Below are 25,329 nucleotides of genomic sequence, written 5' to 3' on the forward strand. Positions count from 1 at the left end.
TCTCTCTCTCTCTCTCTCTCTCTCTCTTTCTCTCTCTCTCTCCCTCTCCCTCTCCCTCCTTCTCTCTTTCTCTCTGTCTCTCTCTCTCTTTCTCTCTCACTGTTTCTTTCTCTCTTCCATGTTTGTGTGAGCATATTTATGTATTTGTGTGTGTATGTGAGTATATATGTGTATACTAGCCATCTTATATATTTGCATTTGAGATGCTACTAAGTGAGTCACTTTGAGTAATTCATTTTTGGACATTAGTGTTTATATCTATAAAATGATAATTTTATGAATTTATAATGAACTTTACTAGATAATTACAATTAAGTTCTCTTCCAGTTTGTAAATCTTCATTACAAGTTCTTAAATATTTCACTTACCCAAGAGGAATTAGAAGCTATATCTTATTAATTTTCCTTTCATCTATAGAATTAAAAAGAAATTGAAATAAGTAAAATATTTCTTACATCAGCACCATTGGGACCCTGGGGACCTCTTGGGCCTGGTGGACCAGGTGGACCCTGTAACAGGAAGATATTTTAAAAAATAAACATGATTCAAAATATATCAAGGTTGCATGTTATGTACAAGAATATTAAAAAAGAAAGGTAACAACCAATTAATTAATCAATAAGCATTTATTATGTGCTCACAACATGATTGGTGCTATATGAAATGTTATGAGAATACAAAAAGATAAGAAACTCACAAAAACAATCTCTACTTTCAAGGGGCTTATAATTTAATGATGGGTATCACAAGTAAATAAATATATATATAAAGGATACATGCAAAATATAAGGAAGATGACTTTAAAGGGGAAAGTTCAAGTGACTGAGGGATCAGGTAAAGTCTCCCAGCAAAGACAGAATTTGAACTAGGACTTGAAAGGAGATACTTAAGAAATAGAGAAGAGGGGGAATATTTCAGTCATGGCCAGTCAATTCAAAGGCACAGAGGAAGGAGGTGTAAAGGTAAAATTCCACTGATCTTCCCACCCTCTTAAATGAAATTACTTTTGTTAGGTAGTCATGTCTTTATAGTAATCAATTGAAACCCACTGTAAGCAGGGCCAGTATATCCCTAAATCAATCAAAGCTATTGCCTAAAAGCCTTGGTCAGCTACTTAGGAATCTGTATTAAACTGAGGAAGTATATTAAAATCAAATAGCATTTCAAAGAGTCTGGAAATGGACAGAAAAAATAGTTGCAAAAAAAAAAGATACACAGTGGGACAATGACTCTAAAGATATGTCAGAGAAGAAGCAGAGGAGCATAAGTAGCAAACCAACCTATCCAAGAACTGAGAGTAGCCTGAAAAAATAAAGTTTGTTGTTTCCCTAACTTTTCCTTCTGGAACCTATTTATTCACAAACAATATAATATAATCTGTGTTACATTAGTGTTCAGGGTGTTTTGTTACTCAAATTGTTCAAGTAACTTGAATTGTGGCTCAACCACAGAAACCAGAGTTAAGTAGAGACTTAAATTAACTTAAACTTAATCAGAGAATACAACTTCTGTCTAAATCTTGGGAAGTTTATGTGAAATATAGTGACAGAAATATATAAGAATATGTAAAATCAGAAACAATTACACACATATATATATATATATATATATATATACATTTATGTGTGTCTGCCTGTACACGTGTTCTAAGTAACTAAGAAAAGCAGAACAGAATAGGGATGATGGGAATTTTGGAAGACCTTAGGAATGATGAAAACATTATATTTCTTATTAAATTTATAACATAATATAGCAATATGACATGACATAATGTAATATAAAATATGCGCTGTGTATATTTTAAATCACAACAATTTTATACTGTTAAAGAAAAACTTACCATTGGACCAACATCACCATTTTCACCTTTTTCTCCAGGGGGACCAGGCAGGCCCTAATGAAAAAGAGTAGAAAATAAAAGACATTTATTTCCATGACCAACCACACCTTACTTGGAGAAATTGTCTCCCTATTTTGTCAAACAAAATAAGATGATAATTTAAATAGATTTCAGAAAATGGAAATAATCCTTTTGCTAAATATTTCTAGCTCAAGTACAATAGGGAAATATTCCGTAGATTTCTGATTTCAAAGGATTTTCATATATACTATTTTATTTAACCCACATAAGAATCCTGTTGGGGATACTGGATAGATATGGTTTTGATCGATAAATGACTTAGCTAAAGTCAATATGTCAAGATCATATGATTTCATGACCTGGGAATTCCCTCACACTAGGTACTTCTGATACCTAGAGGTACTTGAAGGGATATCAGAGTCCATCAAATAGAAACTCATTATTTTTCAGGTGAGAAAAGTGAAAAAAAAAAAGAAGTAAACTGTCTTGCCGATGATCTTACACATAGAAGCAAAATATTATTTTGAATGTCAAATCAGCTCTCTTTCTATTATACTATATTGGTTTATGTTTTTGGAGAGTTACCTGAGGGGAAGGCAGGTTAAAAGCATTGTTCTTGGTAAATAAAGTTAGTAAAGTTTAAAGGAATGACTGAAAACTAGGTCTTTCTGACTCCAACTCTAATTATTACATCATGCCACATAACTAATCTGTAGCAAAGACAAATCACAAATCCATTTCTACAAGCATAGTTATTCATTATACCCAAAGGGAAACATGTTAGATTATATAGTATTTTGTGAGAAGACAAAGCATACAAATTCATTCATGAAGACAATGCTTTTCTTGGATTTGAACATTCTTCTTTTTCCCCAAGTTTTACAAAAACAAAAGAAATTTTCATATACAGAGAAGAACAAGATAATATACAAATGAAATCACAAATCTCCTATATGTTTTGTTATATGTTTCTTAATATCTATGTAATAAGTCCCACAAGTGTCCCAGCCCCTCCCCACTCTCCCCACATCCAAGAAGGTATATTCTAGGAAATCAGCATGTTCATATAAATTAAGTCTTTCATATTTTCACCTTTCAGTTCACAATCTGGAGTTAACATTCACAATTTATTCTTCCAGTATTAATCCTGTAGCTATGTAAAATATTCTCATTGTTCTAATCATTTCACTGTTCATTATATATATATGTATATATATATATATGTGTGTGTGTGTGTGTGTGTATAGTTCTTTCCAAGTTTTTTTTTTAATTAGCCTGATCATCGCTTCTCATAGGACAGTATTATTCCATCATAATATCCTAATACTATTTTTTTAGCCATTCCCCAATTAATTGGAATCCCCCCAGCAATAATATTGCTGGATCTAAGGGTATGCACAGTTTAATAACTCTATGGGTGTAGTCCCAAATTGCTATCCAAAATGGTTGCATCAGTTCATAGCTCCACCAACAGTGCATTAGTATGCCCATTTTCCACATCTCCAACATTTGTCAATTTGACCTTTTGTCATTTTAGCCACTCTGATAGGTGTAAGATTATATCTGAGAATTGTTTTGTTTTGCATTTCTCTAATCAATAGTGATTTAGAGCATTTTCCCCTATACCTATTATACAGCTTTGAGTTCTTCATTTGAAAATTATCTATTCATATCTTTTGTCCATTTATCGATTGAGGGGTGGCTCTTATTTTAAATTTGCCAAAGTTCTGTATATATTTTAGATATATGACCTCTTTCTGAGGGGCTATCTATAATCCTCCCCCTCACTTTTCTGCTTTCCTTCTAATCTTGGAAATATTTGTTTTATTTAGAACTTTTCAAATGAGTGTACATAAACATTCATTTTATATTGTACAATTCTCTCCATTTCCTGTTGACTCATAAATTCCTCTCATCCATAAATTTGATAGGTAATATGTTCCCTGTTCTCCTAACTTATAATATTTTCTTTTATATCTAGATCATGTATCCATTTTGATCTTCTCTTAATGAATGATGCAAGATATTGGTCTATACCTAGTTTATGCCTAATTACTTTCCAGTTGTCCCAACCATTTTTACCAAATAGTGATTTCTTTTCACAAAACCTAGATCTATACTTCTGTCAAATACAAAATTATGATCATCTTTTACTGCTCTTTGTAGTATGTTTCTTCGGTTCCACTGGTCTACCTTTCTTTTTCTTAGCCAATATCAGGTGGATTTGATAATTACTTCTATATTCTATAATTGAAAATCTGATTATCTAGTCTCCTTCCTTTACATTTGTTTTATTAATTTTTTTGATATCCTTGATCTTATGTTCTTCTAAATGAATTTTATTATTTTTCTAACTCAATAAAATAATTTTTGGTAATTTAATTGAGATGGCATTGAGATTTAAACTTTTCTATAACTTTTGGAGACCTTTAATGAGTGCAGTCATGTACCTTTATAAGACTCCATTTTCATCAAAAATCTATCTCAATCTCAATTATTGTTTAAGAGTTTCTTGACTGGCTATTCAGATGCAGGAGATCAGTCATTATGAATTCAACTTCTGGTTTGCTAACTAAACTTTTATGGAGCCAATAATGAGTGCCAATAATTAGTTAAAGAATCACGAAATATCACAATATCATGACATACAATCTACTTTTATGTCTCTCATTTTATTTATTAGCTTTCAAATATATTTTATACTCCTTGAAAAATCATCTGATCTTTCACTTTCCTTTTTCTTAGTGAAATACTTGATTTTCTTTTTCATTTCGATTTAGGTCTATTAGAATATTATTTGCTAGTCACATCTTATCTGTTGAAATTGCCTATGTCTCCATTTGAATTCTTACTTTTACATAATGATCTTCTAATACCATATAATTATGTGGGACTACTTATAAAACAGGTTCAATCCTTTTTATCATTCAAATTATATTAAATACCCTATTAAATACAAACCTACAAAATGTTAACTCGTGAAGAGGATAATTTGGCTTCTAAATATAACAAAGTTATTTTTATCAATGTAGATTTTTAAAAATCTTGCCTCGTGATTTCTAACTTGATCTGGAAAAAATAACATTAAAATATCTGACTATAACTTAAAAAATAAATGAACAATGATTTGAATAAATTGATACATTATGAAAAAATTTGTTTTCATTTTTATAAGCATTTTTTTTAGTTTGTATTTCTGAAACATCAATTAATCTTGCCTAGAGAAAGTAAAATGCCACTGACATACAAGGAATCATCACCACATAGTGACAGATACTAGAACAGCATGGAGAGTGCCTAGGAAGTAACAACTAGTGTCTGGAATGGGCTAGAAGTATTCAAAATTAATAGTTTCATCATCCTAAAAGAGAGTAAGTATTATATGGGTCACGAAGTATACTTTCATGATGAAATGTCATTTATTGGTCTTATATTATAAATCTAATATGTTATTATTTCTGAATTAAAGAAGTATAGACCAGGAAACTATGGTTGTTCTTTTCCCAATCCCAATCCAACTCTTTGAATATCATCATCTCCCATTTTGCACACATACACACACACATACGTGTGTGTGTATGTGTGCAAAATGAGAGATTATATAGGATGAATTTTATATAGGATGAATCTAATAAGAAATGCCCTTTAGAAAGACAAGATATTCATTCCTGCTTTTTTTTAATGAAGGTTGAATTACATTTGATTTGAGTGAGACAGAATAGAGCCTCATAATGAAGATTAATAGAGATATCATGAGTACAATTATCCTGTTGCAATAAACTAAATTTGCTAAATTGTATTCTGGTGTTAATCAGCTTTCAATCCAAGCCCAACTTGCTCCTGGTGGATAATTTATGCATTGAGAGAAACTAGTTTAATATCTAGTCATTTGAAGTCATTTATTATAGAAGTTAACTGATTCTCAAAAAATAAGAGGAATTTAGACTCAAAATTCTGACAAAATATTATTTCTCTTATTGGGTACAAGGATAGCAAATATTCATTGAAAAAATCAAATAGTTTATTTAAAGTTAACATGTCAGTTGAGTATTTTATAATTGTCTGTTAGAATTACTAGTATATATTTTATCATGAACACTCAATTGGAGAATGCAAATGTGATTGTTAGCATGTTAATTTTATTAGAATATTTAAGTTTTGTGATTTAATACATGATGTTGCAAGGAAAATGTCATTTAAAAATTAATTTGTTTCTTGAATTAACCCCACGCCTCCATGGAAAATACTGGTTGCTTTTGTGGGAAAGAAGACAATGAAAACTCAAGGCAAATAAATGCCAGTATTTTTTATTGTGGCTGCTGATTATCAAACTGACAAAAGCATCTTATATACCCAGTATTAATTTACAAGATAAATTTATTCAGCAGAAGTATGACAAAGTATATATTGTCTGTCCCTACCTCTCTCTCCAGAAAATAAGTGAGTTGCTATTTTTAAGGTGTGCTTTCCAATGTTTTTGGTGTTTCATAATTCTTAAGGATTGTTTATTAATTATTAACTAATTTGAATTAGAAAGAAAAATGTAAATAGTGAAAATTGATGCTTTGCATTTTGTGTTGGCCAGTGTTCTAAATGCTAAAAGCATAAAACCTAAAACCCTAAATGAGATAACATATTTACTAAAAGGTATTCGTTAGTTATATTATATATGTACCTATTCATATATTTCACATAACTGTTGAACTGTAGCACATATGCTAAAGAACATTTTAATTTAGAATAATATATGCTAGATATTGAATGAAAATTGTATAGTACAATACTGGGAAGGTTCTAAAAAATCTTTATAGTTTGTCAGTACCAGTTCAAAGCTAATACTATACTGGAAAAGCTTTCAAGCACCTGGGGTCATCTCCATGCAACCATGAGGCATTGGAGTACGCCATTAATGTATGGTTAATCAAAATGTTACATGATGATTCTATATTATGCATTTCATATGTATGCATATATGCAGCTATGTACTTATGTATGAATATAGACATATTGTAGGTATGCATTTTGTATATCCATATCTATAAGAGATTTTCCTAAAGTACAAATCTGGTCATGTCAATCCCTTAGTAAATGAATTTCAGTGGCTCCTTACTGATTTTAGAGTCAAATAGAAACTCTACTGTTTGACATTTAAAGCCCCTTCCAAGGTAGCCCCAGCCTACACTTCCAGCTTTCTTATATACTACTCTAGTTCAGTCATTTCAGCAATGTCAGACACTTTGTGATCCCATTTGGGGTTTTCTTGGCAATTATACTGAAATGATTTGCCATTTCCTGCTGGAGCTCATTTATAGAAACTGAGGCAAACAGGGTTAAGTAACTTACTCAGGATCATCTAGCTAGTAAATATCTGAGGCTATTTTTGAACTCAAATTTTCCTGACTCTGGGTGCAGTGCTCTCTTCACTGTACCACTTGCCCTTCCTTACTCTGGGTTTAGCCAACTTGGCTTTCTATTCCTCATACAAAACACTCCATTTACATTAGCAGTACCTCCATCTTTTATTGTATAATTATACTACAAGCTCCTTGAGAGGAAAGTCTAATTTTTTTTCCTTTTCTTTGTATCTTCATCACTTAGCATAGTCCCTGGAGTGTAGTAGGCACTAAATTAGTCCTAATTGACTGACATTAGTCAAAGAAAAAATACATTGAGGCAGACACATAAAATTTAATAATAGAAATTAGTTAGTAGATACTGAGAGGTGATGGCCTCCAACGTTACTTTCCATATATTTATCTTTACTGATTTATATATATTTTCTAATCCATTAGTATGCAGTCTCCTGGAAGGGAGACATTAGTTTTGATTTTCATTCGTATTATCAACACTTCAAATAGTGTTTGGCACAGAGCAAGACCTTACTCTATGCTTCTTGAATAGTTTATTAGAATTGTTTATTTCCTCCACAATCCAACTCAAGAGGTTCTTTTAACATGAAGCCTTTTCTCACCACCAAGCAGCCAGTATCTCTAAAAAAAAAACTACCTTTTACTTATTTTGGATATACTTATGTATATACATGCTGTTTCCCTAAAAGAATGTAAACTTCTAAGGAGAAAAAGATGGTTTCATTTTTGTCTTTTATCACCTAGCACAGTGGTACTGGGCACATATTACTGTTCAGTTACTTTGCAGTTATGACCAAATCTTCATGACACTAGGGTTTTCTTGGCAAAGGTACTGGAGTGGTTTGCTTCTTCCCTTCTCAAGTTCATTTTACAGATGAAAAATCTGAGGCAGAGTTAAGTGACTTTCCTAGAATCACACAGCTAGTAAATTTCTAAGGTCAGGTTTGAATTCATGAAGATGAATCTTCCTGACTCCAGGACATTGTAACTAGGCTCTTAAATGTCACTTAATAAATGTATAAATATTGTTTGGTCAGAGGCAGCTCGAACTCATTTCTATGAGTTCAAATCTGGCCTCAGCTGGAGAAGAGAATGGCAAACCACTCTAGAACCTTTGCCAAGAAAAACCCAAATGAAGTCACAAAAAGTCACAAACAACTGAAACTACTAAACAACAATAACAACAAAATGTTGCTTACTCTGTTGAGTTATATGTACATAGAGGCATACACATACATGCTTTGGATCAGACTTTGATTTCACTTGTACAAGGATCCTCAAGTGAAAATGGTTTCTCCCTCATCACAGATTAAGCTCTGGGGTAGCGTCAGCCATTTGTATGAAGTAGAACTTGAAGTCTAGGTTTTCTGACTTTGATGTCTGATTTACTATACCACACAGTTTTTGTTATAATGTTGGACTGTTCTTTAATGGGTTGGTTACCTAGAGAGTTCCCATAATCAAGTATGATGTCCATCCCAATGTATTTTTTTCTTTAAATAATTAATAGACTACAACATTGTTCTTAAAATTAACTCCTAATTTAATTCATCTTGCTTTGCTATTCTAATTAACCAAAAGTCCCCCAAACAGAAGACTTTTAAAATAAATCCTAGTTTAGAAAATCAATACAAAGACATTCTAAGAACAAATATTAATTTATTTTCAGAAAGTTTCTATTAACTAACAATTATTCATCATTGTATTCACTCTGGAACCTAAATTTTTTTTTAATTTTTTAAACTGGTTTATAACCAGAGGATTATCATTATAATGGGATGGAGGATAAAAGAAAAGTAGGGGTAAGGAGGGAGATGCCCTTCCAAAAATTTTGGGAATAAAAACTTAGAAAAGACTTCTTGAAACTGCAAGAGGTCAGTTTTCTATTTCTGTAATAAGCAAAATTTTAAGCCTCTAGTACAAGGTTTAAAAAGCAGAGATTACTCCCTACTCCCTCTACTTCTCTCCTAACAAATGACTTTGACTATCCCCATTACTCTTTACTGATAGGGAATTTATCAGTATTGAGCATGTTAAAGTGTATTTTCTCCAAACAATTAAAAATAATAACAAAAGCTATCTAACATTTATATAGTAGTTTAAGATTAGCACTTCGAGGCGGCAGCTGGATGACTCAGTGGATTGAGAGTCGGGGCCAGAGAGGGGAGGTCCTGGGTTCAAATGTGGCCACAGACACTTCCTAGCTGTGTGACCCTGGACAAGTAACTAAACCCCCATTGCCTAGCCCTTACTGCTCTTCTGCCTTAGAACCAATACACAGTGATGATTCTAAGACAGAAGATAATGGTTTTAAAAAAAATTAGCACTTAGTAACAATGTATGCCTCAGGAATGAAATGTGTTTCCTATGTCCCCAAGATCGTATTGCTATGAAGTATCTGGATGAGGCTGCATTTGAACTTAGCTCTTCCTGCCTCCTAGTCCAGTCCTCTATACACTATGCCACTTTGCTGCTTCCAGGCACTGAATATTGCTATATGAAACTCCCTCGTTAAAATACATACAGTAAAAATGAGAAATCATAGAATAATTCTTCAAAGTCATGCTAATTAGGCAATCGTGAATGTACATCTGAATTTCTACTGTGTATTGACTCAAACTAAAGGCATAAGAAATAAACTTTAAATGATCACTTCTCCTTTGAATTGATGAGGATTTAAAAATATTTACATTTTTAGTTTAAAACAAAAATGAAAATTTACAAGATTGAAGTTATTTAATGAAATTTCCTACTTTAGTAGTTGACTTCTTTTAGCATTTTGGTGTTTTACCGATAGAAGTACACACAAGATAGTGATTTAATAGTATAGTTTGATATTTATAAATCTGATTTCCAACAACTTCCACTGGATATAATCACATTTTTGCTCCCAAATATATTATGCCTCTACCTTTACACATTTTCGTGACATATATAATCTGGCAATAGCAAACTCTTAAATTAAGCAGAAATTATTTAGCTCCAACTATCCATGGAATTAAAATAGGCCGAAAGAATTGGATTGGATTGGACTGGATTTAATTAAACTGAGAATTAAAACCTCTCACTAGAGAGGTAAAATATGAAGCAAAGGCTTATAGTCAACATAGAGCAGAGCTGAATGAAGATAGATAGTATAGATAACTAAAATGAATAATTTAATAACATGTACATTTTATATTCATTTTAATGTTATACTATTATACCACTGGCAAACAATTGCTATTTTTAACAACTGAAATATATTATTAAGAATAACTTCTGGTCTAATTGTATCCTTATATTTGTTCAGACTCTTTTTTTGGCTTATATAGAGCTTGAGAGAAATGATTTCTCTGTGAGGGTCAATTGGGAATACGTAGTTGAACTTAGTTGTAATTTCATGTTTTGATTGTAAATAGCATCTTAAGATAATATGTAATTGGGTGAATAAATCCAATATTCAAAGCAATTGTGGCATAAGGAAAAATGAAAATTTAGTTTTTGCTTTTTTGCCTTGCCACTAGAAATGAGATAAGATTATAGTTTGTTTTTCCCTCTGTGAAATATAATAATTTGGGGGGTCATGCTTAAGATAATAACCACTGGCATCATTCCAAGTCAGTCAGAAGTATTTAATTACAGTTAAATATCAATGTTTCTCTTAGAATATTTATTACTAATCATGATCACTGCCTTATTTCTTGACAGTATTTCAGAACAATTAGCCCAAACTACCAGATTTTGCTCAATGGACCAGTTCATTAAAAGGGAAACATGACTCAAAAAACATAATTCCATCTATTTCCAATTCCATGGCCTTCCTATTTTGAAATAATAGATTTTGGACATTTAAATGAGTGAGAGAACAATATTTAGTCTTTAATACAATGATTAAGCCAAAATATGTTAAAGGTCTGCTATGCATAAGGTACTGTTCAAATCACATTTTGATATAAAAAGTCAATAATTTGGGGGCAGCTGGGTAGCTCAGTGGCTTGAGAGCCAGGCCTAGAGACAGGAGGTCCTAGGTTCAAATCTGGCCTCAGACACTTCCCAGCTGTGTGACCCTGGGCAAGTCACTTGACCCCCATTGCCTACCCTTACCATTCTTCTGCCTTGGGGTCAATACACAGTATTGACCCCAAGACAGAAGGTAAGGGTTTAAAAAAAAAGTCAGTAATTTGAAATTATAAACTTATGCACCTTGAACTCTAAAAACAAACAAAACGAACCACTGAAAATTAATTTACATTTGTATAATATCAAAAGATAGATGTTGCCTAATGTACACAGCAATCTCATTACGCTATATATATTTTAAAATAAATTGTTCTTCCTTCATGGCACTAAATTGGGTCTGTCTTGAGATTGAGTTTTTATAAATATGAATTTCAAATCTCATATGTCCAAACTTCTGAAAGTTTGTATTCTAACAATTCAATGCTTACTTGTGAGGCACAAGTTCTTAATTAGACTAAGAAATTATTATCCTTCACAGAAGAATTTACACTTTCTCTTTTTGCTTTAGGCATTATCATTAGTTCATTTTTTGTCTCTCTATATTTATATATATGCATACACATATGTTTGTATATGTATCATATTTACTATTTATGATGTGCTATATATAACCATACCTATTTTATTAAGTATATGTGATAGTATTATAACTCAATTTTTTTTAATGCTCTAAAATCTCTAAGTATAAATATTACAAAGAAAGGTTTTTAAAAAATGATGTTCAGGTTCTAAACCAAAAATGCAATTGATATTTTGATTGATCTGCTAAATATTTTGAAAAATTGTAGGAATCTCTTTAAGGCAAAGCAATTTAATAAGAAGTTTAAAAATTCCACATTCATTCATTAACTTGACAAATAGTCATTGATAGCCTGCTGGGTGCTGAACTCTGTGTATGAACATTCTAGAAGCAAATATTTATTACTTGGCAGTATCAATTATACTAAAACATGGTATTTTTTTGCCATGTCTCTCTCTATAAGTAATGAGCATATATAGCACTATTTTACTTCATGACTGAAAATATAGGTATAAAATAAAGAGAAGTGACCATCTGTTTCTTCTATTCACACTTGTTTTGCCTCCGCACTTAATTACTATTCCGAGACAACAGGCAGGAAAAGTCAAAACTAATTCTACTAATATTGCAAGGAATGACAAAGTGCACACATGAGTAATTATTCTTTCTCTGAACTGCTTCAAGCTAGTTCTGCCTTTAATCAGGAACCACCATTCTTTACCTTCAATTTTAAAGGACATTGTGTGAAAATCTTAAGTCTTTTACAGTGATATTGTTTGCATGACTCAGATTTCAGGAGAAAACCTTTCTTGTCTGTCACATAGATAACTCATATCTCCATGTAAGCAAACAGAAACTCTGTTCATCCTCTGTGCTAAAATTATGATCTTTACTTGTTTAGCTTGCAAGGTAAATTATAATTAATTACAGATAAACTAATAAAATTATAATGATTGAATAAAGCACCTCTTTTTATGGACACTGAAAGTTAAATATGTACTATCTGCCTCTTTCTCTATCTGTATACATGTGTATATGTGGGTTTGCATGTATATAGCTAAATATATTTCATTCATATCTCTTGTCCTAGTTCTTGATTAAAAATGAAGTTTATGACTCCTTTCTTTTATATATTGCAACTTATTCCTACCTTTTAAATAAGTTGATAGCATTTTTCTTTCACTCAGTAAAAGAACATAATAGGTTCTTATTAATAGTTGTTGATTAATTTATCAAAGGATGTAATTTAATTTTCTCCTTACAAGGCTCCAGAGAAATAGGTCAAGAAAGGTAAGGTCCCTTTTTTTTTAATATAGAGGAAAATAGTACAAATGGTTTAAGTGACTTACTTAAAATAGGACAGGGGTACAGGTGAAAATGATCCTAAATTTAGTGCCACCAGATCTAGGAACTATGAAATATGGTGATAGGGAAAGCACCAGGTAAAATATCTTACCTGAAGGCCAATGGGACCAGGAGGACCAGGGAATCCTCTGGCACCTTCATCACCTTTTTGGCCAAACATTCCCTGCTGACCTCTTGGTCCAGGCTCCCCATCACCTCCCTATGAAATCACAAGAAAAAAATCACAAAACAGAGTTTATGGGTTATTTCTATCACTAATATTACAGAAAGAAGGCATGTTCTAATGGTTCCAAGTAGCTTCAGTCCATATGAGAATAAAATTATTTCGCCTAATTTGAAGTAACCCAGATTGTATCATATGTTTAATGTCCATTTTTGATCATTATTCTTATTTCCAGTCTCCTCTTCTCCCCCCTGTCCCCCATTCCTCCCAGAATGTTTCAAATGGTTTAAAAAGATAGAATACCATGAGTTAAAAATTCTATCATTACAATGAGGGGTAAAAAAAAAATCACAAAAAATCTACTCAAGAATAATTCTTTTGAATGTATCAATTACTTAGATGATATTTTAAATATTTTAAAGTGAAGTTTTATCTAGAATAATAATAATAATAAAACCATATTTATTTTGGGCAAGGGAATCTGTGAGACGCCTTGGTGACTATGATTAGTAATGTAAATTATATTCCATGTTTAAAATGCAAAAATAAAACATATTCATCCAATTTTTTCAGCCATAGTCATAAATATGATCAAAGAACTGTAGAGCCTTAGATTTGCTGTAACAAGTGACATACTTACAGCAATGCCAGGGGCACCAACAGGTCCTTGAAGGCCTGGGGGACCAGGAGGACCCTGTAGAGAAATAAAAGCTGCATTAATTTCAGAATATATGCTTTATAGAGATCTTTCAAGTATTTCTTCATTTTTCTGCAGAAAAAAAAAAAGTTTTGCCTAGATATCTTTTACATTTAATGCAGGCAACCATTGTTTATTCAGTTCTTAGAGATCCAGACTTGATATCTGCAATCAATTTTAAATTGATATTATTGAAGGAACTTACATTGGTATTGTTTTAGGATATTTAAAAAATGAATTTCCATGCAAAGATAAATCAAGTTAAACATGATCTTTTGAAAACCTTTCTAAATATAAGTTGTGTTTTTTTAATTTTAATTAATGACTTTTACTTGAGAATGGGGAGAGGAGACAAATTGCCCATTAAAAGAATTCTGTACCATGACTTATCAATGAACATTAGGAGAAAGATAAAACAGATGGATAATTCTTATGAGAAAAACAAAAACAAACAAAAAATCTTGTCAGTCTTTTCACTGTATTTAAGGATCTGAGTGGTCTCTGATACTTCCTAGCTGTGTGACTCTGAGCAAGTCACTTAATCGCCTATCCCTTTTAGCTTTTCTGCCTTAGAACCCATACACAATGTTGAGACTTAGAGGGAAGGATTTTAAATTTGAAAAAAAAAACAACAAGCAAACAACTATGTATTGAGTGTACCCATAATTGTTTACAGTTAACAATATGCTTTCGCCTTCACCTATATTAACATTTATAGCTATTCTGTTTTGTTTCCAAATACAGTTCCCTTCTGAAGAACTCAAAAGCCTTATCAAACATGCATAAAAATCAGACCAAAAGAAGTAGTACCAGAGCTAAACTGTTCTTTTATTAAAGAGAATCATAGTATATACAGTGTAGATCTTCAAGCACTTATTTTGTTAATTTGCAAAAACATCTATAAGATCAGATGCATCTGTTTTTAGAACAATAAAGACAGTCCATTTGTAGTGCAGCAAATTTCAGCACTGACTAAATTTTATTTTTTCTATTTCAGGGCTTTGTAATGATGAGTCGAGAATCTTAGGAAGCTTATTCACACACTGCACAGTTAATGGTATGCCACAATTCTAATTATAAAATATGTTCCTTCTTTAGTTCAAGGGTCAATTAGAAGGAGAGAAATGATATTAAACATTGTACACATTTCTCCCCTAAATAGTTGTTCATATTGTTGCTTAGTCATTTCAGTTGTATCTGACTCTGCATAAACTCATTTGGAGTCTTCTTGGATTATGCTTATTCCTATGATGTCTTTTTTTCCCTTTTATTATTCTAAATAGCATTTCTTGTTTTACCCCAATCATATTTGCAAGGCTTCAAGTGTATCTTTATTACATCAAAAGCTGGCTCTTGGTTTGAAATTCTACTCATCATATAATAGAAAATCCATTAATTTTTATGTTTTCTAAGGTGTTTAATAGTAATTAGTGCTGTAAGTTTTTTCTTTATTGATAAAATCATATGATTTTTGTTGTTTATGTTAACATATACTAGAATGCTTTATTATTCAGTCATGTCCAATTCTGGATTTTCTCAACAAAGGCACTAGACTATTTAGCCATTTGCTTCTCCAGCTCATTTTGCAGATGAGGAAACTGAGGCAAACATGGATAAATAATTTCTCCCTGGGTCACACAGCTACTAAGTGTCTGAGGTGGGACCTGAATTCAAGTCTTCCAGAGTCCAGGCACAGCACTTTATCCACTGTGTCACCTAGCTGCTCTTGTTCATGTTACTGGTATTTATTGGATACATTCTTAGTAGAACTCTGTATAAACTGAAAATGAAACAAATGATATGCCTCTATTCTCTGAGATAGTTTTATATTATCGGGAAAACAACATTTGCACAAAAAATAATTTAAAAGAAAAGCAAAATAAGGCAATCTTCAAGTGGAGCTGGAATATATAGTAAGGAGTAGAAGTGGGTCCATCCTTGAGAAGGGTTTAGTCATGAAAGATTTTCTGGCTGATAAGTTTTCAAAATTTATATTTTGAAGGGTGTAAAGAATGACAGTGAAAGGAAACCAATTCCAGTTGTAGAAATAGTATCATGGATTCTAAAGTATTGAGGACAAGAGTGAATATATAATGTATAGGGATTAATGCTATATACTAGAAGAAAAAGAGGTGGGGAGGAAGAAGAAAATTTAAAAAATAATGATTAAGAAAAGGACTGGGTCTTCTTATCTCATCATGTTTAGAACTGCAGTGTCTACTCATTAGCCCATTGTCACTACTGATCAGTATTGGAGTGTCTTTTGTACTGAGGTTGATTCACTCCTCCTTAGCTAGCTGGATGGGCTTAGCATTCTGATATAAAATTTAGTGTGTACACAACATTGGCTTAATCTATTGGAGCTCAGAAAGCTCATGCTCAAGAGATCTTCCAGCCTCAGCCTTCTCCTACTTCACTTTAACATCTTTTACTTTATAGTATTAAGGATAACAATTACCAAATACTTTAGTAATTCAGTAGAGTTCAGGAGGAAAATTATGCAACCTTGAGAAATTTAATTATTCATGTTTATATCTACCTGTTAGAAAGAAATTATGATACTACACTACCTCATTAGACTACTGGTTGATGACCTCTTGCACTTTTGAGGTCTTTAACACATAACTTTCAACAATTATGCTTGCTTTAATTGTGGTTGTTATATAGCAGTCTTTTCAACCATACCAATGCAAATGAGATTACAATTATAAAAGAACTTTCCAAACCATAAGATACCATATAAATACTAGTTAATATTACTATCAGTGCTATTGCTATCTTAGAATTATTAATTGAAAAGATTCAGTTATATCCTAATAACATGAGGCATTGATAAGATTGGAAATTTAAGTGCAATTAATTTCTCTAGTGAAGGAAGGAAGTTGTAAAGAGCTCCAAGATACAATTTATAAATAAAAATTTATAATCATCATGGAGGAAAAAATTCACATGCAAAAATGAGACTAAAAACTCACATTTTCTCCCTTGTCACCTTTACTTCCTTTCTGTCCTGGTTCGCCAATTTCACCCTGCAAAGAAAGATATTAAGATTCTTCTCTATAATTTCTGACTTTCCATTCAACTGAAATCAATATTAAAATATGCTTAAATATTCAACTTAATATGAATTCTTTTCTGATTCTGAAATTGTACTTGGGAAATCCAAACAGAGCTATTTTTGCATGTATTTGCATCTTACTTTACTAAATTAATTTTGCTATTGACCAGTATACAGCAAAAAATTGGCTCGGACTGAGAATTTGCTACATCTAGCTTTCAAACAAAGTAAACTATCTTTTGCCTATAATATTTAAAATGTCTCAATTGATAAAGTAATTTAATTGCATACAAATCAATCATCATGTCTTTTTAAAAGCAAGTTAAAACCCCTACAAAACTCACATTGCCAAATAACCATGCCAGAAAATATTATATAATTTAGCACAGTAAGAAAGAAAATATATCAGCTCCAAACACACTTTTTTCTTGATAAGTTACAGTAGAACATATCCTTGTATTCAAAATAAGAGTCTTTTAGAGAAATTATAAATTCAAAGCAAATAATATTAGTCAATTTATCAATAACTCTGAATCCACTAATTGGCTATGGCATAGAAGCATATGATTATAGGATGATAGCATTTTATTTTTTCATGATCATAGACCAGTGATGGGCAACCTTTTGAGCTTGGTGTGTCAAAATTCACCAAAAAAACAAGCATAACTCGGGTGGTGTGTCACTTTGAGAAAAAAAAAACAACAACATAATTTTGTGATATTTATAGTTTAAATGATAAAAATGTATAATTGTAATATATAACTGTATTTAATAAACCAAAATAGGTAAATTAATATAGGTAGAATTGCCATCTATAATGCACAGAGTGTCTACACTACACTACAGCAAATGTTTCATCCTCGGCACGTAGCCAATACTTCTCCGTATGTGGCCGCATGAGGCCGTGTGTCATTGAAAATGACTACATGTGTCAGTGCTGACACATGTGTCATAGGTTTGCAATCATGTCATAGACAATAATTTGGAAAATTAGCCTTAATATCAAATATGTGAATTTCCTTTCCTTGCTACCTCTCTCTCTGCTCCTTTATCCATCTTCTTAAAACTATGCGGCATACTAGCACTCGGATTAGACACTAATCTCCTGTGACATACACCATTCAAGCAAAAGGAAGGTACTTGAAATTTTAAAAAGGGATGTGCTTTGATCTGTCATCCAATTCAATGAAAGTTCTACCCAAAAATCCAGGAGAAGAAATCAAAACATTGCCACACTAAAACAATATAAAATAAATAGCACTAACCTTATCCCCATCTTCTCCTGGGGAACCTGCAGGGCCAGCTGGACCTGGAAGACCCACAGGACCTTGTACTCCATCTCGTCCAGCTGGACCTTGGGGACCTTTTTCTCCCTGTGTTTAAAAAAAAAAAAAAAAAAACAACGACAAGAATCCATTAGATTGTCTACAAGAATTTTGTTAATTAGCTACCTAGTATCAGGCCTTCAAATGAGCACCAAAAGACTTTGGTCCTTTAGCACAATAAAGAAGAGTTTTGATTTATTAATTGTTATTAATAATTTTTATATTTAATGGCTAATAGTCTATTAATGTTGATAAACAGTTATTGATTTAATTTATTAATGAAATAGGATTTTAATCATAGCTCAAAAGGTTCTCAGTTTTCTGAGGAATATTAAAACAAGCTTATGTTTAGAAATTATGTATCTGTCCCAGTCAGATTATGTTCTACAAAATACTTAAGATTCTACTTTGAAGCATTCTTCAAAAAGTTTCTTTTTAAAATGGGTTTTACTGATACCTTTTGTTTTTACATCCTATACATTTATGAAAATGTTCCCTTTCATCTCTCCTAGCTAGTACACTGGAAGACTTCACTTGTAATAGATATATCTACATGTATATATCCATTTATACACACACACACACACAAATACATATCTACATATCTACAATAATACATACATACATACATACAGTCAACTAATCAACATTTCTCTAGATCAGTGTCTCTAGTTCAGCAAAGAGACACAGAGACCTCATCTGATAGCATATGCAACATTCCGTATACACGGGCCTCAACTCAGAAAAAAATGAGTGAGATCTATTTTCTCGTTCTTTAATTATTATCATTCAATAGCATTAAGTTTGATCTTTCTTTCTCTTTAAATCACTGTGATTATTGGGCATATATTGCCAAAAAACTTAATTTCTTAGTCAAAAATGCTTCCTATTTGCAGAATTCAGCAATGTAGCTACTGTTTTTTAAATGTTGGATACTGTAGAAAAGAAATGAACAGAGATTCTCAGTATTTGGTTTTAAGTGTTAACAAACTAATTTTGTCTGTATGTCTAGCTTTGCTTACATATTATGTGTTTTTTTAAATAAATACTTCACATGTCTTGTTTTGAGATTTTTATTTCTTCCCACATTGGCTAATTCAAAATTATCGGCTAGTATGCTAGCTTTATCTAACTGGCAAAACTTTTTTTCCATATCTTTAAAATGAATTTCTTCACATATGACCCCTTGTGATTTGGAATATTTCAATATTTTGGGCTCTTATCACTGCTTACTTAGATTAATGTGATAGCCTAATTGGTTTACTTGAAACTACGCTCTTCTTTCTCCAAAATGCTCTGAAAACAACTATTGTTTTACACACACATACACACACACGTATTGTTTTTGTTCAGTCATTTCAATTTTGTCTGATTTTTCATGACCTCATTTGGAGTTCTCTTGGCAAATCTAGTGGAGTGGTTAGCCATTTTCTTCTCCAGCTCATTTTAAAGATGAGGAAAATGAGGCAAACAAGGTTAAGTGACTTGCCCAGAGTCATACTGCTAATAAGCATCTGAGCCTACATTGGAACTCGGGTCTTTCTGAGTCCAAGTCCAGTGCACTATCCACACAACCACTTATCTGCCCTCTCTGCATATTATTAATATTCAAATATTGTACATTGGTATAATCTTTGTGTGTATGTGTGTGTGAGTGTGTGTGATTTTCTTACATATCTTTGATGGCTCCTTCTTCTGTCTTGAATAAAATTAAAGTTTCTCACTATGATTATTTAAAGCCCTCAGAAATCTGGCTCTGACCTATCTTTCCAATCTTATTTATATCCTTCTCCTTTATGCATAATATGTTACTTCCAATCTGGCACATTTGCAAAAATATATTCTCTGAACTTGATGCTTTATCTCTTTTCTCCCTGCATTCTAGGAATTCACTCATTCTTCATCTGAGTTTCTTCACAGACTCAGCTCTGATGATAGTTCCTCCCATAAGCCTTTCCTGATTCCCTTTAAGTGTCAGCATTTCCATCTATTCACAAAATCGTGAGTTACACACCCAAAGGGACACAGAACAGGACAACTGGTTTGATTTTCAGCTCTGTTGTTTACTATCTGTGTGACTTTGGGTAACTCAAGTCTTTTAACCTCCCTCAACCTTAGTTTTCTCACTTGTAGAGTGACAGGACTGGATAATTTATAAAATCTCTTCTAGGGTTAAATCTAGGATGAACACGGTTGTATCTCTCAGTACAGGATCATAGATTTAGAAGTAGGTGGGGGATCAGAGGTCACTGACATCTTGATTTCATAGATGAGGAAAATGAGCAGAGGCTGAGTAACTTCCCAGAGGTCACAAATGAAGTAAGTTTCAGAGTTGGGATGTAACCCTAGATAATCTGATCTAGAGGCCAGTGCTACTTAAGAGCAGGTTATCAGGTTTCATTTTATTTTCTTAGTCCCAATGCCTATCACAAAAATAGGATAGTAGATGCTAAATCAGCTAGATGGCACAATAAAGAGAATGAATAATTTGGAGTTGGGGAGATTTGAGTTCAAATTCTGACTCAAGTAGTTTCTAGTTTTTGAATTTATTCTGTACTTACTCCTTCATCTTTAAAAATATGAATAATAATAGTCCTTACCTCAAGGGATGCTATTAGGATTAAATGAGTTAATATAAGTCAATGGCTTTGAAGCCCTTGAAGTATTATATCAATTGTAATTCTTATTATTATAACTATATTAGAATGTGAAAGCAATTTGTAAGTAAATCAAGGGTTGATCAGCTTTGTACAGGATGAGAAGAAACAAAATATCTTGCAAATATCTTTGTAACTCATTATTCCCATGGACTCTCTCTAATCATTAAACTGACTTCCAATTCAATTCAATACTCACCAACCACTTGCCAATTGTCCAAAAAGGAATTAAGGGATTTAAACCAAGCAAATAAGAATCAAAATAAAATACTAAATTCAGATTTAAACAGGAGTGTGTTGGAGACTATTTGTGCTATCTTGAAAGACCCAATTATTCAATTTTCCATGAACATTTTCATCTCAGAAATTGGCAAATGCTACAAATCAGGGTTTGTGTTATTTTTTTTTTATCTATAGTTAACAAAAATGGAGGAAATGTTAATAATGCTGAATTTTCTTAGAAGTGTGCTATGTGTATTTTTTTCTTGGAATGAAAGGTGGGAAGAGAGAACCAATTTTTTAATAAGTACTAATTAGCACAACAGATAGACACCAGACCAAGATTGCAGAAAATCTGAGTTCAAATTTGTCCTCAGTTTCCAAACTTGTGAACCTGGAAAATTCAGATAAACTCTTCCTCAGGTTCCTCATCAATAAAAGGAGGATAATAATTGGATTTGCCTCCCAGAGTGATTGTGAGAGTCAAATTAAATAATCATTTTAAGGCACTTAATATTGTGCCTGGAACATAACAAATGCTATAAAAATCTTAGCTTTTACACCATTGATATTAGCATAGATATATTATCATTTTCTTATTTCAGATAAAAAAATTCTCCCAAAAGAAAATATGCTTTTTCTCACTGTCACAAAAAATAAATAAATTTACAGTTATAGTAATCCCATCCCACCATTCTTATTAGTTTCTTGGAAATAAGGAAACTGAGGAATGTGACTGCTCAGCATCACAAAACCAATAATTACTCAAACCAAATCTGGACCTCAGATCTTTTGATTCCATGTCTAAGCAAACTGATTTTTGTTTTTTTGTTTTTTTTTTTGAAAAGAAAAAAACACCATTTTTAAAAAAAGGTAATAGGGATAAAAAGTTTTTAATTAGGGGGCAGCTGGGTAGGTCAGTGGATTGAGAGCCAGGCCTAGAGACGGGAGGTCCTAGGTTCAAATCCGGCCTCAGACACTTCCCAGCTGTGTGACCCTGGGCAAGTCACTTGACCCCCATTGCCTACCCTTACCACTCTTCCACCTATAAGTCAATACACAGAAGTTAAGGGTTTAAAATTTAAAAAAAAAAAAAGTTTTTAATTGTAAAGGGTGTAACTGGGTAGCTCAGGGGATTGAGAGCCAGATCTAGAGATGGGAAGTCCTAGGTTCAAAAAAATCTGGCCTCAGACACTTCCTAGCTGTATGACCCTGGGCAAGTCACTTAAACTCCATTGCCTAGTCCTTACTTTTCCTCTGTCTTAGAACCAATACACAGTAGTGATTCTTAGATGGAAGGTAAGGGTTTTTGTTTGTTTGTCTGTTTTTTTTTTTTAAATAAAATGTTTGTCTGTTTTTAATAAATTAATCAATTTGATTAATTAATTTAGAGGAAGGTAAGGGTTTTTTTAAAAAAAGATTTTGTCAGAAGCAAAAAGGTGACTGATTTCGGCATGTGTTAGTCTTTCTGATATATTTGTTGGCATTATTCAAGACTATAAAACATTTAAATATAAATAATGTAGTCCTTTGGGCAATGTGTGCATCTTTGGACTTAACTGACTCTTTGTACCCCAACATTTATTTCTGGGGCACAGAATGAGGAAGTGATTCTCTAAGTCATGTCAATCAAAAGCAAAGGATAGAAAAAGAGACCCAAATTCTAACCAAAATAACACAATGATTATAGAGGATAAAATGGCTTATCAGACTTCAAGTTTCAGAAAAAAAATTAGAAATGAAATCCAATATGTGACAAAATAATTGAGCAGAAGATTTGAGCTCCACTCACAGGAGATCAAAGCTTGCATTATTCCAGAATGACACCTACTGCTAAAGGGAACTATTACAAAATGAGGAAAAGATTGATAATTAAATTGGATTACAAAAGAAGTAAAAAGTTCACATTTTTCTAATATGAAACAGCAGGGTATAAAGTTTTAATCAAAACTATAATTTGGGCTTTTTTTTAAAGGGAAGAATCATACTCCTTTGCAGTGATAATAACCAACCATATTTAATCCCCTCCCCCACAGGTATTAGAGTTTCATAAAGTGTGGGGAAATGTGATCTTCTTTAATTAAATTTGAAGTTTTCTAGATCATAAATAGAGAGGGAGATGGCCTGCTATGCTGTGCACATATGCAGAGGAAAGGCAGTGAAATGTGAAGAACTAATATTCTTGAATGAAAAGTAATAACGCTTGAAGGGTAACAGTCTAATACATTTTCTTCTTGAAATTACTTACAGGAGCTCCTTTTTCTCCTGCTGGACCTGGGGGACCTTGGGGTCCTGGGCGACCTGGTAAACCAATTGGACCAGCTGTACCTGCAGAACCCCGTTCTCCTGGTGAGCCCTGGAGATAGAGGGGAAAAAATATTAATAATGAAGGAATTAGTCCTCTCCAGCTTAAAAAAAAAAAGGATACTTAAATTTTTAACTTCTAAGCTCTGTGATATAACATAATAAATATCTTGAAGATTACTTAAAATTGGAAAGATAAATTCTTCTTTCATTCTCCAGATGACTAAGATTCTTAGTATCTTTTATCAAGCACAGTCATTGTGGTAAGAAAAAGAATTAATAGTCACTTGAAAGCTCATGAAATTAGGTATTTCATCAAACTTTGGAGTCTGAAATATTTTACATATATTATCTCATCTTCTTTCACCTAATTACTCACAGTGTTATTATGTATGTTGTATAAAATACACTCTCATATTTGTGTCACTGAATTGGGATTGAAATGGAAAAGTATGTCCCTTAATGGCTGGCAAAGACTAGAATTTAGAATATGGAAATTCAGGCAACTGTCATATGAACCTTGTCTTTAAGGAAAAAAAAAACAGCCATATAGGTTTCTCCAAGGGTAACCAGTTGTGTGTTAGGTAAAGATATTCTTCTAGTCTTTTGACAAGACTTAAAAAAAATCTCTCAAAATAGTATGAACAATAAATTAAACATGATTTTTATAACTATCAGAGCTAGAAAAAGAAAAATATAATGTGGAATAAGACTTGAAGAAAAAGAGAAATGTAGGTTCAATCTATCCTGACTCAAATAAATAGGCATTTTACCTGTGAATGATTGCTATTTTGCCTAAATTAACTATGCTGTGGACAGCTGTTGGATTAGACTCAAAAAAAAATGTTCACACAACTCACTGCTTTCTCTAGAGGACAAACTATAAACAGTGTGATTAGGAAAATCTGATTTATAAAAATGTATTATCTCTACACTTAATAGATAGATGTTAAAGAGCCCCATTTCACAATGGAATGAAAAAAAAAGAAATTCAAATATCTTTGAAAGAGATTATCTCAAAGTGGAAAAGTGTTTCAAAAAACATTTCCCACATAATTTTTTAAACTCCTATCCAGATAACTGGGATCCACTCTGGTAAATTTTAACAATAGATTTTACTTTTCTGAATTTTATTCTACCAATTAAAGACATTTCCAAAAGTCGCATATGACTTCATGAATGATATCATAGTACCGTATCAATGACCTTATATTACTAAACAGGAAAGTCTTAAAAAACTTTCAATTCAAGTTTATTTTCTTACTAATTCTAAGGAGGGACATAAAGAAATTTTTACCACTGAACTCTCCTTGTGAGCTACAGAGAATAAAGCATGTCAAGTAAAAATTTCTTAGAATCTTTTAATTGACAATTGAGCGAAAAGTAAATTATATGGTTCCAGGCAAATAAGCATCCATGGTTATTTGATTGAAAACCAGTGGGTATTCAACCTTTTGAGTTGTTTTCATTTTTTTAATCAATAAATCAGGCTTATTTCTTGATACTGTTTATAGTAAATGTTTAATGACATGCAAAGTCATGTTAATTCCAGTTGTGATGCCTCCCATTAATCTAGAAAATTTAATTTAAATTTCTTAGACGATGAGCCCAACAAGCCTTTCTTATTTTAATTTCTACTATTCCCCCACTTGCACATGTTAATTCAGTCAGATGGAGTTTCTTTGTTTTCACAACAAAAAATATGTTCATTTTGACCAAAGAAGTTTTTTCTTTCTGAATACATATTCTCCCAATCAAAAAATGTTTTCTCTCTAGTCGACTTATGCCT

At 32.2% G+C, this 25,329-nt stretch overlaps 1 protein-coding gene across 1 annotated transcript in view; it reads right to left on the reverse strand.

Moving 5' to 3' along the window:
• The window catches only part of COL11A1 (collagen type XI alpha 1 chain), a 268,654-nt gene that overhangs the window by 64,212 nt on the left and 179,113 nt on the right, over window positions 1–25,329 (reverse strand). The window contains exons 38-44 of the mRNA XM_044675498.1: window positions 23,485–23,592; window positions 18,301–18,408; window positions 16,953–17,006; window positions 13,921–13,974; window positions 13,209–13,316; window positions 1,841–1,894; window positions 456–509 (exon numbers count right to left, since the gene is read on the reverse strand). Coding sequence (XP_044531433.1) covers window positions 456–509; window positions 1,841–1,894; window positions 13,209–13,316; window positions 13,921–13,974; window positions 16,953–17,006; window positions 18,301–18,408; window positions 23,485–23,592 — 540 coding nt within the window. The remainder of the gene's footprint in view (window positions 1–455; window positions 510–1,840; window positions 1,895–13,208; window positions 13,317–13,920; window positions 13,975–16,952; window positions 17,007–18,300; window positions 18,409–23,484; window positions 23,593–25,329) is intronic.

The sequence above is a fragment of the Gracilinanus agilis genome, chromosome 4 (assembly GCF_016433145.1).
Source record: "Gracilinanus agilis isolate LMUSP501 chromosome 4, AgileGrace, whole genome shotgun sequence".
In the NCBI taxonomy this organism is placed as follows: domain Eukaryota; kingdom Metazoa; phylum Chordata; class Mammalia; order Didelphimorphia; family Didelphidae; genus Gracilinanus; species Gracilinanus agilis.